Source organism: Mustela putorius, unplaced genomic scaffold (genome assembly GCF_011764305.1).
Source record: "Mustela putorius furo isolate JIRA1106 unplaced genomic scaffold, ASM1176430v1.1 tig00003869_pilon_pilon_pilon, whole genome shotgun sequence".
Classification (NCBI taxonomy): domain Eukaryota; kingdom Metazoa; phylum Chordata; class Mammalia; order Carnivora; family Mustelidae; genus Mustela; species Mustela putorius.
The window spans coordinates 34,563,582-34,581,087 of NW_025422021.1; the positions used below are offsets into that span (position 1 = coordinate 34,563,582).

Below are 17,506 nucleotides of genomic sequence, written 5' to 3' on the forward strand. Positions count from 1 at the left end.
TACTGCTCTGCTTGTGCCCCAAATCTTCTAACTTGTTGCAGAAAAAAATAAGAAGAGAGCTTACTTCTTAATTTTAAAAGCCCTCCTCTCACTCTGCAAGATAATTTTGAAGCCGTGCCAAAGAATAAGGACAATTGGAAGAATTTCAATTTTATTCTAAGCATTCTCTTCCTCTAAATATGCATTAGGGAGTTTGACACTTGCTAATTAAAAATTCACTGTTAATGAAGCTTGTTCCATAAAAATTCTGAAATTATCAGCTATACAATCTGGTCTTTGTTGAGTGAAGGTATTTTATTAACTAGCTATTAAAGAGTCATTTAATGATGAACAGTTTGAGACAAAAAGAGAAGTTTGAGTACATCAGCATTTATGAAGTAGTTGCAAATGAAGGGCAAAATCCTTCACAGTTCCTTAGAACTGAATTTATTCTTGATAGGTATATGTTTACACAGTAACAATGTGATCATAAATGGTAATCTCTAATGAAATCAATATATTTACATTATATTGCTACTCATATTTGAGGTCAGATTATCTCTTTTATTAACTTTTAAAAATCTTATTTTAGAATCAATCCCAAGGCATCTAGAAGCATTCTTGAGACAAGCTACTCAAAATCTTTGTATGAGAATTGGTATTTTGACCTGTAGAAAAAGCATCTATTATTCATCCTGGGTAAAGGGTAAGGCAGAGGAGAGAGGAAACTAGTTTTGTTCAACTTACGTAACTGACTCACCCCTACTGTTTCACTGTAGCACAGCTGTGGGATTATCCTTCAGGTTTTTTTATAAATTTGGTCATTTCTCAATTGCTAGTCCATATATACTCAGAAAACTTGGTAAAGACCTCCTATTAAAAACAAAAAACTGAGGATTATCTGAATATTTCCACTCACCTCGATAAATGAAAAATAGTCTCTTGTCAAAATATCATAGGAATACAACTTTTGTCAGTCCATAAGATGGCTACAAATGAGCCTAAGGGGCCCCAGAGGGGCTGTTGACATGCGTCTGGTGGTGGGTAAATCTGAAGGCTGGATAAGGACCAGGAACTACAGGAAGGATTCCAGGCAGTTGCTGAACCAGAGAACCAGAAGGCAACTTCAGAGCAAGGATGACAGACTCTAGGGAGAGGATGTGATATAGAGCTGGGAAAGCTTGGAACAGCCATGGTTGTTAGGGCAGAACCTGCTGGAGGAGACAAGAGTCATCCCTGGGATAGTGACGTGAGCAAACCTGAGTTGTGTGAGTTGTAGTCTAAGGTTTGTGGTTTGTGGCTATGGTTGGGATGGCCTGTGGGTGAGGGTGTAACCAAGACAAGGAAACCAGTAGGTCCAGGCTTAGACGAGAAGCAGGGTTAGTACAAGTCCATGTCTCACCAAAGGACAAGTGTGGGCCAGCAGCCATAGCCCCTCAGAAGTTTGCATCCATACACATGGGAGGATGCATTTAAAGCCAAATGTCATTCACGAGGTTGAGAGCAAAGCAAGTGAGTTCTAATCACCTCGTTGATTTTTTCTGAAAATAATGAAGAAGGAAAGGTGCATCCAGCTGGTGGTATGAACATCTGGGCTCATAGGGAGCAGCAGAGTAACACTCTTCTCTAATCACAAAGACCCATGGTCATGCTTTTATGACTTCACCTCCCACCTCAACCCCTTCCTAGGGTCACCTCCATCTGAATAAATGTGTCTTGGAGTGATCTGCCCAAAACCTCTCTCCCTCTGATCCTAGTGCAGCAGAAGAGAGCTCCCATTAGATACTCTGTTATTCAGGACTCAGGATTAGTGAGTGTCCCTATAGAATCTTAAGACACTTGAGCCTGAAGGTAACTAGAAGGAAGTTTAAAGGTGAGAATTTGTAGGCTTCAGTGTCCCTGCTTGGATTTACAATTTACTGTGGGGCTAACAGTAGGAGAAAAGAGAGGGTCGAAGTAAAATAAAATAAAGTATAGTAAAATAACTATGGGGCGCCTGGGTGGCTCAGTCAGCTGGGCATCTGACTCTTGATTTCAGCTCAGGTTATAATCTCAAGGTCACAAAATCGAGCTCCGGGTCAGGCTCTGCACTCAGGGGGAAGTCTGCTTAAGATCCTCTTTCTCCCTCTCTCACTACCCCCCTTCTCTTCCACCCAGCTCACATGCATTTTCTCTCTCTGTACAAAAATTAAAATAAAATAACAGTGGCTGGTAATCTTACATTCATTTGACCATTTCAACGAAAAACTTTGCAAGCAATTTAACATTGGAAGCATGAAGTCTTCAATTTCATGTCTAGATCCATCCAGTGACCCTGTATACTGAGATGCTGAAGGACAGAAGCTAAGAGATTAGTTTAGGGGTTTTCACCCTCAGAGCTAGTAAAGGGAATACATAAAAGCACCATATACATCTTCAAAGATGGGCTTTACAAGAGTTAATCTTTTCACCCCTAGACAAGAAAAGGAATGTCTATCTTGTACCTTATTCAAAAATTAACTCAACAAGGATTATGGACTCACATGTAAAACCATAAAACCTTCAGGTAAAAAGAGGAGGAAAAATATCTTCAGGATCTAGGGCTCTGCACACAGTTCAGCTTGACAACCAAAAGTGTCCATAGAAGTGAAAGATTGATAAATTGGACATCATTTTAATAAAAAGTTAAAAAAAATACTTTAGCTCTGGGAAGAGGATAAAAAGACAATCTACAAACTGGGAGAAAATGTTTGCAAGTTATAGATCTTGCAAAGGGACTTACATCCAGAATATATAAAGAATTCTTAAAATTCAACAGCAAAAAAAAAATTGTCTTTCTTTTGGATCTTTGGTTTGCTAACCATCTCTAAAAGTGTTAAGGATCACAGGTAAGGAGATCTGTGTTAAGACTTCGTGATAGAGGGGAATGCTAGTGTCAGGAGGACATTCTCTGCAAACCAATAGCCATCTTTACAAATGTGCTTTCAGTATCAAAGTTACACCATTAGCCTAACAAGTCAGCTATGTGGACCTCTCTTTGGCTTCAGGAGCCAGAAAAGGAGCACTGTGCAATCCATCCTTACAATCCTTTTCTCTTTGTTATTTTTCAAGCTATATGTTAAACCATTTGGAACTATTTTAAATGTATTTTACCTGACCAGAACACAGGATCATGTGAATACAGAAGAGTCCTCTACATTCTAACTTCATGCTGAATCCTGGGAAGAGCCTAGCACCCGCATACAGCACCCATTAGCTTTAAAAGTTTCTGTTTGTCCAAGGGGCTACCCAGCCTTTCTGTGATCCCAGTGCCCCTTCTCCAGCAGCCTGGCCCAAGGAGGTGCTCCAGACTGAACCACTGAGCCAACCACATTCTTATGGTATTTTAGGGGACTTCAAACAAAACTTTGTACTAATTCACAAAGATGGAGACATGAATGTTGTGAATTTCCAGAGGCTGTTATCAGGAATAAGGATGTCATCATGGAAACATCCATTCTGAGCATGTTCTGTGTCCACTGAGGGGCAGTGAGAGGGGAAGATAAGAGGAAGTGAGAAGCTGCTGATCTCCAGAGGAAACAGACACCCTTAACCTAGGAAACAGAGACCCCAAGGATAGACTGCCTGAAATTGTATGTAAAGTTTTATGTGAAAATGCATTCCTCTGAGAAGAAATTATGTGAGTTTTCTTTATGTTTCCTTCTGTCTGAAATGCTCAAAAACCACTACTTCCAGAAAGGAGCAGCACTCCAAATCCCAAAAAGGCATGAGTAACTTTTTTTTTTTTTTTTTTTTTAGTAGCTTTGATTCTTAATCTCAATGAATGGAGAGAAAAGTGTGAGCAGAGAAGTAAAATGACATTCTAAATGCAAGCTTGAAAATAGGAGGTTATGTTTGTTTTTTGCAACGAACTATCACTTTTTTTGATGCATTTTTATTTTAAAATATAGTTAATAGTAATGAGAGCTCCTGGGCCAGTTTCTACTTCTGGATCTGGAATTGATGTATAATTTCACTCCTAGTTGAGTGGGAAATGATCAGCCTCTTCCAAATCACAGTAACCCCACCCCCACCCCAAGGACACAGACCCCAAGGGAACCATTAGATTATCTGAAAGCCACTGAGTAACCAGTCTGACATTTGAACCTGCAAGCTGCTGGAGGGCGGCGGAAGGACTCAGGCTGGGAATCCGTTTTCAGAGCAAAGAAGGAACCAGAACATCAGACAACAGACCAGACTCAGGGCTTGGAGTACCCCAGGAGAGGTGACTGAAATAGGGGCACCTCAGTGAGCCTGCAGGTGGAGCTAAGTTTCTAGAACCATCCATGCCCTGGTTGGTGGACACCACACTCCCTGCTCAGACTGGCCAGCAGGGAAACTTCCCAGGGGGGTAGGCAAGTTCATAAACCAGGAAAGAGCCTGTGTGCCTTATGATAGCCCTGTCGTCAGGATGTTCACCGGGTACTGTCTCATCCAGATAGGTACGGCAGCTCTGTAATTAACAGAAATCTCATTCTTCTTCAACAGGAAGAAGATGAGGGCTGGAAAATGTCACCAAGTGTTTTCCTTCCCACGATGCAAGAAGGAAATAACGTGTACAAAGGTTAGTTTAGGAGACCATGCGGGCCCCCCGGGAGTTGCCCGGCCCACCCAGCATGACCCCTGGCCCCGCACCCACCCCGTGAGGGCCATAATTAGGCGCTCAGTAGGGAGAGGCTGAAAACACGCAGCTCATGGCCCAGACCTTCCGTCCATCTCTATTTTAAAATTCCTTCCAGACGCCTAAAGGCATAGGGTCGGTAAAAGACCAAATATGAATAGTACGAGAACACAATCGAACCCTCCATTCTGTTTTCAAACTGTAGGACGTCAGCTGAACATTCTCTTGCTGGAATGAAAGGGATCGGCCTAGATTGTTTAAATTAAGAAAATCAATACCAGATGTACAATAAGATATTCTAATCCTGTCGGACAAAGACAGGTGCCTGCAGACCGACACAGAGTTCTTTTGTCCATTGTTCAGCGTAATTAGCATAGTAGCTAGAATATGAGGGGAGCTGCAAGTGTAGGAATTAGTCTTTCAGACATTTCTATTACAGTTTACTGGAACAATTACCCAGCTCCTTTGGCTTCACTCCTCTCTCAGGATGAATCTCAACCCTGAATGAGGGGCCACGATGACCCTGGGCATTGGTCCTCTTTGGTAATTGCTAAAAAATGCAATAGGGACATGGAGTAGAATATTTCCAAACGTCAGTCACACATGGGCTTCCTCCCTGACTCTGGTCTTATCTGGACAGCACTGGTACTGTTAATCACTTAACATACTTTTTCATCGACTCATGGCTTTTACCCCCAATAAACTGAGCTTCACCCTTAGCCGCAAGATCCATGTCGTTTCAGGTCTGAGTTGCTAGTTGTATGAAAGAAAAAATCCGTGCTCCACCCGAAATTCTTTGACTTTCCACTAATGGCAAGGGTCCCACCCTGCACATGGTGCTGAACCAGGACAGGGGGGACAGGGGACATCACCAGGACTAGCCGCTGTTTTAATTGGGGAGGACGGAGGTCAAGGCAGTAACCTCACGTTATTAGATGCCCAAAGCACGCAAGCCTCTGTGTTTTCCATGTTCGTCTCATTTGATCTTCACGACAATGGCAAGAAGTGACCCAGCGACCCCTCTATTGGCAGGTACTGTTAGAACACATGCTGCCACTCAAGTCTCAAAGTCACATCTTTTTTTAACATTTTATTTAAATTCAAGTTAGTTAGCATATATTGTATTATTAATTTCGGGGACAGAGTTTAGGGATTCATTAGTTGCATATTAACACCCTTGCTCATCACATCACGTGTCCTCCTTCATACCCATCCCCCAGTGACTCCATCTCTCCGTCCACCTCCCCTCTAGCCACCCTCAGGTTGTTCTCTGTGGTTAAGAGTCTCTTATGGTTCTTCTCCTTCTCTGGTTCCGTCTTATTTTATTTTTCCTTCCTTTCCCCTATGTTCATCTGTTTTGTTTCTTAAATTCCACATGTGAGTGAGATCATGTCGTATTTGTCTTTCTCCAACTGACTTATTCTGCTCAGCATAACACCCTCTAATTCCATCCACATTACTGCCAATGGTAACATTTCATCCTGCCTGATGGCTGATTAATACTCCATCATATATCTATACTACATCTTTATCCATTTGATGGACATTGGGCTCTTTTCATAGCTTGGCTACTGTGGACCTTGCTGCTATAAACATTGGGGTACAGGGGCCTCAAATCATTATAAAGCAATCACTATCAAGACACATTCATACCCTTATGTCTTCGTCTTCATTCAACAACCTCTGTGTCCAGTGTGCCAGGTGAAAGGCAACCGTGGAGATACAAAAATGGTGCCCACCATCAACCTACTCACAACATACAGGGTGTGGCAGAGATGGATGGGACGGGCCAGGGGCACAAGTTGAGTGGCTTGTGCAAATTAGGCGGGCGGCAACAACACCCAAGGGTCAGCTAGGAGCTGCATGCATCCCATGGCAAGGTCACCGGTGTGCTGTGGATGCCACAGGAACCCAGGTGTGTTTGCAACATGACCAACTTCTTGTTCACACGCTTTGTGCCACATTTCTTTTGCTCTTTATAGACCCCTCATAGCTTCATATGCTACACATCGATCACCAACCTCCAAGGTCATTGTTTGCACCTTCTAACACATCGGGTCACTGACCCGCTCAATGTTCTGCTGAAGTCCTCTTTCAGGCAACAGTTTCCCTCAGTGTGTGGAGGGCCTAGCTCCCTCTGAAATTACTATCAGGAGAGAGTAAGGGGAAAGACAGGAAGGTGAGAGACAGCCAAGCCTTCCTCTGCCATTACAGGAAGTCAGGGGCTCCCATCTCAAATTCAAAAATCAAGAAGTAGCAGTGACATAGCTCGAAATAGAGACATAGCTCGAAAAGTTCTTGGGAAGCTAGACCACTTCACACTGGCTTCACACCCTCCTCTCGTGGGCTCCATGCTCTTCCACCAGCAAGCTAGTCGGTTCCACCTCAGAGACCTGATGTTGTCCATTCCCCTTGCCTGGAATGCTGTCCCTGCAGGCCTTCCCCAAGACCTTTGTGGGCTGTCTCCAGCCTCACCCTGTGCCCACCCTATTTTACTCACCTCCATCTACGGGGATGGGGGTGTTCCTTGCTTCCCCATGGGGGGACGTGGTCCCAGACCACAAGGCCCCCCACGGTCTGCCTACTCTGAGAACAGTGCCTGCTCCACAATCAAGCTCCATCAAGTAATGAATTAAACTTATGCATATATCAGATTTGCAGATAAATCTGAAATTATTCCTCACAATCTTAAACGAATGAATGAATGAAAACAGGAATGAATGCCATTGGGCAATTTCTCTGGAAGGCAGAATTAGACTGTTTTTTGTTATAATCCCTTCCATCTTATCAGACTCAGTCTAAAACAATGTGCCTATATTAATTTGATAAAAGCAAAAATTAACTTGGGGGAAATCTGACGTTCCCGTGGGAAACCAAGGCTTGGGACCTGCTGACCCACTCGGGAAAGCTCTTGAGACTTTCCACACCGTTTGTGTAATATGTTTCCATTATGCTGTTTGTAGAATATCTGTTTCCATTAAGGCTAAGAAAGAAAAAAAAAAAAAACAGGCAGTGGTCACTTGGGAGCAGGAAATGTGAAGGACCATTTTCCTAGTTGGGTTTGTGGCGTTTCCTGTGCTATCTGCCAGGTCTCTGGTCTTTTAAAGAAATTAAATGTCTCCATCTTAGAAATCTTTTCTCAAAAATCAAAGGTTTTCCTTTTCAAATAAGACATTAGCATTTTAATCACCCCCCTACGTGAGAAACTGCCCTGGCCAGCTTTTCACACTCTGGGGATGAAAGCTCCTGGGGCAGTTGTTAGTGCTTTGAGGACCCTGAAAAGCTTCCTGCATTTGTAAATGTCCATGAAATTCTTGAAGGGATTGAGAGGTGCCCTGTGCCGAAGTGTCATGAGAAAAGCAAAATTTCCTCGCAAAACCAGGACCATTCAAAGGGCGGTGGAGGTGAAATCAGCAAAGGCCACTAAGTTCCGCTTTATTCGTGAGACACAGTTACAACCGCAGAATGAGAATTTGCTGCGAGGTGCTTTTACATAAATAATCGCCTCGTGTTCCTTCCTGTTCAATAGTCTGTGTCCCTTTCTTTAGGAAATGCACCGCTTCCAGATTTTAGCAAGTCTGTCTAGTGAGAAAGCAAAGTAGCTACCTCGCCTCAGCAAAGCGATTTTGCTTTAAAAATATCTTAATAGAAACAGGTGAGCTTTGCTGTGGGAGATTTAATGATCGTGTAAGGGGGACATCTGGTAAACAACAGTTACTGGTAAATAGCATGTTTTAACACGTTTAAACCCTTCATAGTGTTTTCAAGGGGGAAGACCTTACAATTTCAAACATGGAAGAAAAATCATAATTGTCACACATTTTAAAGTTTTCCACAATTTAAGTTCATGTGCATTTCAGAAAAAGCACTCTGAAAGGACAGTTACCTTCAAATAAGGGACATGTAAACTACTTAGTTCTTCCGTAAGTGAACATGCACCTTACAGACCAACCACAAAATCCACCTGCTAGGGGGTTCGGGGCCAAGAATAAACTCAATTAATGACTTAAAACATGTTTTACATGAATGGGCTGACATACGCAATTTATGCAATGCAGTATTTTTCATTACCTGGCTGTAAAACACAGGATGGGCTTCTCTGGCTGGCACTCAGTCACAGGAGTGATTATTTAAAATAATAAAAATTCAGCTCCTAGCTTTCTAGCAATTTCCTGTGTGCCCACTCCTGTCAAAAGTGGCCTCCATCCCATCTGTTTTGGGTCGTCTCCTTCTTGGTCTTCATGGAGATGTGAACTCTGTTCCAAGCTGGTCACCTGCCCCTCCCAGGTGATGATATCCTCATCTCTGGGGTCATCCACAGACAGGCAGCCATCTAGGAGACAGGTGCCAAACCCAATCCCAACCCCATCATCCCTTGCCATCATCTCTGCCACAAAGACAGGGCCACCTGTCACGTGGCCACCCCAATGGGGAAAGACACATGGGTGAATAGACTTTATGAAATCTGTACCATGTTTGTCACTTAGTTCCTGTCTATTTCTTGTATGTCTACAGTAGCCACCCCAGAAGAAACTAGGTCCTTTCATCATCCTCGTTTTCCAAAATCTGTCCCCCTAGATTTGCATCACCATAGGCTGTGACCATGGCAGAGACCCTGACTAGTGCAGCAACTGGCAGAGCCCTGCCCAGCCACCACCCCCCACCCCACCCTTGATTCTCTGACAGGAAGCCGAGGGAGGCTGAGAGCCCTCGCTGGACCCAAATTCCAAATAGGCTCCTTTCTGGCCAACACTATGTTACACAGATGGCTGGGAGTGATGTGGGCCTGCCTGACCTGTGTGTGGCAATACCCTGTGGTGACCATTTCCACTTCTGGAAATTTCCATGCCAACCACCAGGAGCATTGTAGGGTCTTCAGCCTGGGGCTTCCACACTTTTGGAGAACTGGAGCTGCTTTCCAAATCCCATCTTCCTATAGTTTTCCTGTCCACAGGGTCCTGACTGATGACCTTGAGATGACACACTCACTGGTCCTCAGGTACCCTTTGCCTCCTTTTTGCTGACAAGAAAGTGTCTGCTCTGGGCACAGATGTCCTGCAGAGCCTCCTCCCCCCTCAGGAGGTAGGAATTTTCAACCAGGAGGGTGAAGACCATAAGACCAACAGCAGATAACCAGTAGGACAGAGGTTCCACCTGACCCCAAGTGTGGGCTGCATCCCTGGGCAGGTATCAGATAGCCAAAGCCCTTGGGGCAATTCTTTGTGCCCATCGGCCAAGTTTGAGTTGTGCATCAGAATCTCCTTGCTATGCTGACCTTCTCTCCAGAATCTGCAACTTTTCCTGGGTCACACCACATCTTGTCCTTTCTCTTGTCTCTGGTCTCTTTTGCTGACCCCGGACCCCTGTGACAGATTTGCAGATCTGACCCTCCCTACTCATTTGTTTGCCCAGGTATCTCTCTACATACCTTCTCCATTCTGTCTTCATGGTTGACACCGCTTGCTCTCCACAGCACCCAGACATCTGTTTCCGTCTGTTACTGTGACTGTCCCTCCCTTCTCAGTCAGCTGCTTCAGGGGGACACACTCCCGGCCACTCTCGGGATGCCCCTTCTGTGCCCATAGGGAAAGTCATGATTGAGAAACCTTTGCCCGTTCATTCACATGCTCAATGCCATCCAGCCCTGCACTGTCCCCCTTCTTCCCAAGTGGAGCCATCATCGGACAGATTGGGGGAGGCCTCTGCCCGGTCCCTGTGACCCTCCATTGCCTCCCCAACTTGAAGAGCATCATTGTCCCAAGGATGAGCTCCCAGTGGTGTAGCCAAGCTGGGTGGTGATTGCAGGTTGGGTTCTGGCAAGCTTCCATCACATTCTGAACATAGATTCTGGGAAACGTTCTCCTTTCCCAGACTGACAAGTCTCTTTTTCCATAGGACACCACCCATGTCCCAGTGCCAGGATCCAGCTGAGCTGTACCTTGGCACACATTTGGAATTCCCCCCCTGAGAAATGAGCTATAGTTCAATTTTTTCCAGTGATACAAAATTATCCTTATTTCCTCTAAGGTCATATTTGTCTAACCATCCTCTTCACTGCCAGGGCCAGGCAAAAGGGAAATGCAAAACATGTATGATTTCAAACACATCCAAAAAGTAATTTAAAAATATAGCTGTCTGGGGAAAGTCATGGGTGCTTGTATGTTCAGTGTTGTCTTTTAACAAGGGGTTGGGGTCAGTTGCTGGTGGATTCAGCTAGCAATAAAATCTTCCACATTTAGTGAATTGTTTGAAAACTGAAAGTAATATAAAACATATCACAAAAATAGTCATCTCACCTTTGTCTAATTATATAATCCCAAGATTAATGTATTTTTTGAAAGATTTTTTATTTATTTGACAGAGAGAGAGAAATCACAAGTAGGCAGAGAGGCAGGCAGAGAGAGAGTGGAGGAAGCAGGTTCCCCGAGGAGCAGACAGCCCGACGCTGGGCTTGATCCCAGGACCCTGGGATCATGACCTGAACCGAAGGCAGAGGCTTTAACCCACTGAACCACCCAGGCGCCCCTAATGTATTATTTTTTACATGGATCTTGTCGTTTACATGGGTCTCGTCGCTCTGCCATCAATAATCGCTTGAGTATTTTATTTGAACTTGTATTCCATGCAATAGAATAGAAAATTAGACTTGTGTTTTTTATTGCAATCATAGTTTCTGTTCATTCTCATGTTGAAAAAAAAAAAATCATTTTCCTTTTCCTGATCCTTCCGGACCACAGACCTGTGGAAGAATAAAGACGAGTCATGGAATTTCCCCCAGAACTATGACCCGGAACTGATCAAACAGGAGAAACGGAAGGAACTGGAGTCGGAGATCAGAGTGCAGGTAACACCACACTTTGCACAAAGACAGTCATCAGCGGCCACCGTTGGGCTTCTTTACCATTTCCCATCCACGACCGACCCAGAGCTTAAGCTATTTTTAAACTTCACAGAGAAAACACGAGACACACAAAGCCACTCAAAAGTGGTGTGTTTTGTACTCATATAGGTGGATGAGCTAATGCGACAGGAACTAAAAAACTTGAAACTGGCTGTGGACAGAGAAAAGGAGTATCCCGTCAAAGCAGGAAAGAAGAAAGGAGGTAAAAAGGTGAGGAGCAAGTAAGCATGGGAGGGATGAGGGAGACGCAGATTTGAATCACCAGCAGGAGCGCCACCTGGGGTCCCGGTGCTGAGTCCGGGTTGCTGCCTGGCACACCGGCCGACCCAGGCTGCTGCGCAGGGAAACGCCTTCCTTGGAGGGATGTGCCTTGTTCTACCATGCAGTCCTCAGGGACATGGGTTCATAAATGGGAGACATCCAACAGTCTGAGAGTGACCTGCCCCACACGTCCTCACTGCGGATTCGCATTACCCAGGTCCCGCAGATAGGATGAGGACCATCAGGGGAGCAAGTGATGTGCCCAAATGTCCGCCCCTTTCTCCCTCTGGGAAGATCTGTAAGGGCCGCCCATGGCAATGAGCAAGTTCTTTGTGAGTAATGGTTCAGATGAATTTTAAATTGCCACCAATCCATCTCACAGTGTTTTGGAGTAGCCAATTAGATCCTAATATTCAAAGTTCATTTACTGGGCCCTGTGAGAGAATAGAAAATATATAGATCCCTGCCTCCAGTTCCTGGCACAGAGCTCCCGAATCTCTTGTAAATCCTTACGTCATGATAGCACTTGGAGCATATCTGGGTGGGCTCCTGGATGGCTCTTGTCTAGGGCCCAGTCACCAGGAAGACCAAAGCATGATTATTAGAAGCTTAGAATTTTCAGCCCTACTCCTCATCCTCTAGCAAGGGGAGAAGGGCTGGAAAGGGGGTTAATAACTGATTGTGCCTGTGTGAGGAAGCCTCCATGAAATCCCGATAATGTCAGGAGGGTGAACACAGGCATGAACAAGGAGGCAGATTGCCCCAACTCCATGGGGACAGAAGCTCCTGCACTCAGGACTCTCCCAGAACTCGCCCAAAGTACCACTCTGTCTGGCTGTTGTCTGTAACCTTCACATCCTTTAATAAACTGGTAAACATGAAGTGTTTCCCTCAGTTCTGTGAAATACTGTAACAAAGTAATTGACCTCAAAGAAGGGGTCATGGGAACCTCAGGTTTACAACCACTGGGTCAGAAACACAGGTGACAACACGGACTTGTGACTGGTGCCTGACGTGGGGAATGTGGGAGTAGTCATGTGGGATGGACCTTCAGCCTGTCGGATCTGGTGCTATTTCTAAGTAGGTGGTATCAGAATGGAGTCAAATTGTAGGACAGTCAATGTTGCTTGGTGGGGGAAACCCACCCATGCACATCTGGTGTCAGAAGTGTTGTGTATGTGGTAGTCAGTGGGAGCAAAGGAGAGACACAGGAGAGACACAGGAGAGACACTTTTCCTACCCTAGACCCCTATTTCCACTTTCATTCCAGATCCAGCCCTGCCACTGGGGCCAGAATCCTCCAAGGAGAGGCCAGACTTCTCCTCTCTGGCAGTGTTAGCAGGTGGAGAGGCGATCTTTGCCCCTTTGATGGCTTTCTTATGGATCCATGGCTGATCAACCCTTCTTGCAGTTCTGTACTCTCTTAGAGCTTTTCGTATATCCAACTACATGAGTGTCTATTCAGCCAATCCCCTTAGGATGGCGCTATCCCGATCCATTTTGTATTGAGTTTAACTCTGACTTTTCGGTTCAATACCTGAGTGTCTTTGATAGCCCTCCTTGAGGATACATCACTGAAGGTTAATGAGGGTGATCTGTAGGTTATTCTCTCACACCAGTAGGTGAGGACACTTATTGATGACACCATTGACTCTATTAATGTCTGCACATCTACATGAAAACATGATGTTTTGATGATTGATCATGGTAGTTAAGCTAAACAAAATGGGAAATGAAGGGAAGAAGTGGATGTACTTCTCTGGCTGAAAATAGTCTTTCTCCTTTTACCCAGCAAGTATCATCATGCAGGCCTAACATCAGACTGGACTTCCTCACCCTCTTACATGACTGCCACCTCTCATTCCTTGTAGTCTGGTGTATGCTTGTTCCATGTCATGACTCAGGATGTCACAGGGAGGGATCACTGTGAATTTCCTTCTTGGAATTAAGCTGGTTTAACATGCAGTGGGTGTGCCTATGCACACCCCAATAGATTGATGGTAATTGTGTAACTATGGAGTTTTGAGTGTCCCAAATTCCAATCCAATAACATAAACTTTGGAGACATAATGTGGTTTATTTTGTTAACTGAAACATAATTAACTATACCAAATCCCATCCTCAGAAAGACCATTAGCAGAAGGGGAGTAGTTTACCCTATACGTAGAAGAGGAGGGAAAGAACTCAGAGGGATAGAGTTAGGCAGTATTAACCCATCATCTTCCAGAGAAAGTGACTTAATCAGAAATTTTACAGCAGCCTGAGTCTTCCTTTCAAAATACAAATCTGATCTTATCATTCCATGCTAACCCTGTTCTATGGCATTTTAATCCTCTGAGAACAAAGATGACAGTCTTCAGCCAGGCTTACAAGGGCATATCTAACCTGGCCAGTGCCTTCTTCCCCAAGCTCTTCACCCATTCTCCCTTACCAGTTACACTTTAGCACCCTGACCTTCCTCTTTATTCTCCAAACCCACTGTGCTCCTTCCCACCACAGGGCCTTTGCACATACTGTTCTCCCTCAAGAACTATCTTTACTCCCGTGCCCCTAATCCCTAGCTTTGTTAACTCCTACTCATCCCTTAGGTCTCAGTCCAAGCCTTTCTTCCTAGGGAAGCCTTCTGAGCCATCCATAGTAGGTCTGCTTTCTTTGTATATACATGGCATGTTTACTAGGTCTTCCTGATGCTTTATCAGAGTTTTAGTGTTATATTTACTAGTGAGATCATTTTATTGGTATCTTCTTTCCCGAACCTACTGGAGGACTATAAGTGCAGGCACTGTATGATTTTTTTTGCTTATTCACCATTGTACCCCTTTCTGACACAAAGCAAGTCCTTAATACATATATCAAGTAAATTAGTCAAATCTAGTTCCCATGAAGATTGATCCCTATAAGCTAAATATATGCCTCAGAATATCACATTATAGCATCAGCAGCAATTCACGATATCCAGCCACCTCCCTTGTTGATTCCTTATTCATCAAGCAACCTTCGTATGAGTTATTATATTTTCATTTTGATTTTTCTATAAGATGGAGATGTCCAGGGTCTGATTCTCTTAGCAATTGTATGTCTCATTCTAAATTCATAAATTTATATCACAGTCTATCCCACATTCTCCTGCAATTCGTAGATCCAAAATTAGGCTTGGGAGACAGACTATCTGTATTAATTTTTTTTCATTCAACAAGTATTTATTCAGCACTGTATGCCAGGTATATTTCAAGGCATTCAGAGTACAGAAGAGAACAAGACAAGTCAAAGCTTCTGTACTGGCAAAGGCAAGTTTCCAGATCTGCAGGGCTAGATCATTCTGGATGTGCTGTCGTTCCCCTGATCACATCACTGGGTGAGGTCCTACCTCTCAGAGGCCCTCTGTTTCCTAAGTTCCTCTCCTGCCATAATCACAGAAGTTTTAAGGATATAGGAGTTCTTGAAGAAGCTAGGAATTTCCTTAAGTGTAAAATCCTTGGCTGACTCTTTTTTGCATTCCCAAGTGCTAGCATTTATAGTAGGAAAGGGTAGAATGCCATATTTAAAAATAAATTAAAAATCTACTTTTAAAAGAAACAAATGAACATTCTACAACTGAAAATTCTAACAGAAATTGAAAACTCCCTGAACTGGTTAACAATAGCATGGACATGCAGAATACAGGTTGAGTTTAAAGACCAACCAAAAGGAAATCTAAACTGAAGCATAAAAAGAAGAAGAATATAAAGAACAGAAGGAGAATAAGAGACATTTGAGACATGGTCAATAGTTGCACTATATGTCTACTTGCAGTCCCCCAGAAAAGAGGAATGGGAAAGGAGCAATATATGAAAAAGTAATGTCCATGAATTTTCCCAATCAGATGAAATACATGAAGCCACAAATTCAGGAGCCTTAGTGAGGTCTAATAGGGTGAAACAAAGAAAACCACATCTCAACACATCATAGTCAAAATGCTAAAAGTCAAAGATAAAAGGCAAAATCTTACGAGTTTTTGTTTTGTTTTGGTTTGCTTTAAGACACATTTCTGGGATGCCTGGGTGGCTCAGTCGGTTAGGCCACTGCCTTCAGCTCAGGTAATGATCCCAGGATCCTGGGATCAAGTCCCATATCAGTCTCCTTGCTTGGCAGGGAGCCTGCTTCCCTTCCTCTCTCTATGCCTGCCTCTCTGCCTCCTTGTGCACTCACTTGCTCTCTCTGTCTCTGACAAATAAATAAATAAATAAAATCTTTAGAAAAAGAAAATAAAAACACATTTCCTTCAAGGAAACAAAAATAAAAATAAGAATTACTGCTGACTTTCCCAACAGAAACTATGGAGCCATAAGGCAATGAATGACTTCTTAAGAGATTGGAAAAAATTAGCTATCAACCTAGAACTCTGGACCCAGAGAAAATATCCTCCAAAAATGGAATGAAATAGAGATGCTCCTAGACAAACAAAATCTTAGAGAACTTATCAGTGGCAGATCCACAATATGAAAATAGTAAAAGGATATTTTTCAGGTTAAAGGAAAATGATCCCAAATGGAAACAAAGAAACATAAGAAGGAATGATCAGCTATTGAAAATATAAAAGACTACTTTTAGAATATTCTGTTTTTTTAAGGCAGGAATAGTAACAAAGCCTTATGTATTTATAACATAGAAATAAAATATGTGACAACAGCAATCGATAAGGTAAGTAGGGGTGAATGTACTTGTAAGGTTATTGTGTCATTTGGGGCACCATAAAGTGCTAACTTAAGGAAAACTGTAATAAGTTAGTAATATATTTTGTAATTCTCTAAATAGTACTAAAGTATATATCAAAAAGTAATAGTGAACATAAAGTGAGAAAATAAAAAATAGTTGATTGATCAGAAAGAATACAGGAAAGGAAAAGGAAAAGAAAAAAAGAACAGATTGCACAAATAGAAAAAGATATGGCAATGATAGAATTAAACTTAACTATTGGTACAGGATTAGATGCATAGATCAAAAGAAAAAAGAACACACAACCCAGAAGTAAGCCAACACGAATATTCCTGACTGACTTTTGATAGAAGTACAAAAATTCAAGGAAGAATAACCTTTATAATACATGGGGTTGGAACAATTAGATATCCCCAAACAGAAAAATGAACCTTTACCTAAGTCTCATACATTGTACAAAACTAACTCAAACCAGATCATACACTTAAACGGAAAATGTGTTATTAAAATATAGAAGAACATCTTTGGGATCTAAGACAAGGCAAAGTTCTTAGGAAAAATCACCAAAAGCAGAATTCATAGAAGGAAAATTTGGACTTGATCAAAATTAGAAACTTCTCCATGAAAGATTCTATCGAGAGCATAAGAAGACAAACTAGAGACTAGGAGAAAATATTTGCAAACAACATTATCTGAGGAAGAGCTAGTAACATAGAGCATACAAAGAACTCTCAAAACTCTGTAGTTAAAAAAAACAATTGATTAGATCTGGGAACCAAATCTGGGAGGGATGCTAACAGGGCATGCGATTGGGTGTCAAAGACCAGCACAGCCTGATGGCCTGGGCACATGGTGCTCTCATCCTTTGTAATTGAGAGCCTGCAAGAAGAGAGCCAGGATGCTCAGTGCCTGTTGGCAGTCAGGCCCCGTGCAGGCTTCACGGGGATGACCTCACTCTCTACTCGCTCAGGGACATGCCCACATAAGCAACCTGCTGTTTCCCAGGGCAAGCCCTCCATCCACTAAAATGT

At 43.2% G+C, this 17,506-nt stretch overlaps 1 protein-coding gene across 2 annotated transcripts in view; it reads left to right on the forward strand.

The window, feature by feature from the left end:
• The window catches only part of IQCA1 (IQ motif containing with AAA domain 1), a 146,466-nt gene that overhangs the window by 79,116 nt on the left and 49,844 nt on the right, over positions 1–17,506 (forward strand). For both annotated transcript variants that reach the window (XM_013048473.2, XM_004777557.3), the window contains exons 9-11: positions 4,486–4,561; positions 11,356–11,462; positions 11,628–11,729. In XM_013048473.2, the coding sequence (XP_012903927.1) occupies positions 4,486–4,561; positions 11,356–11,462; positions 11,628–11,729 (285 nt within the window). The remainder of the gene's footprint in view (positions 1–4,485; positions 4,562–11,355; positions 11,463–11,627; positions 11,730–17,506) is intronic.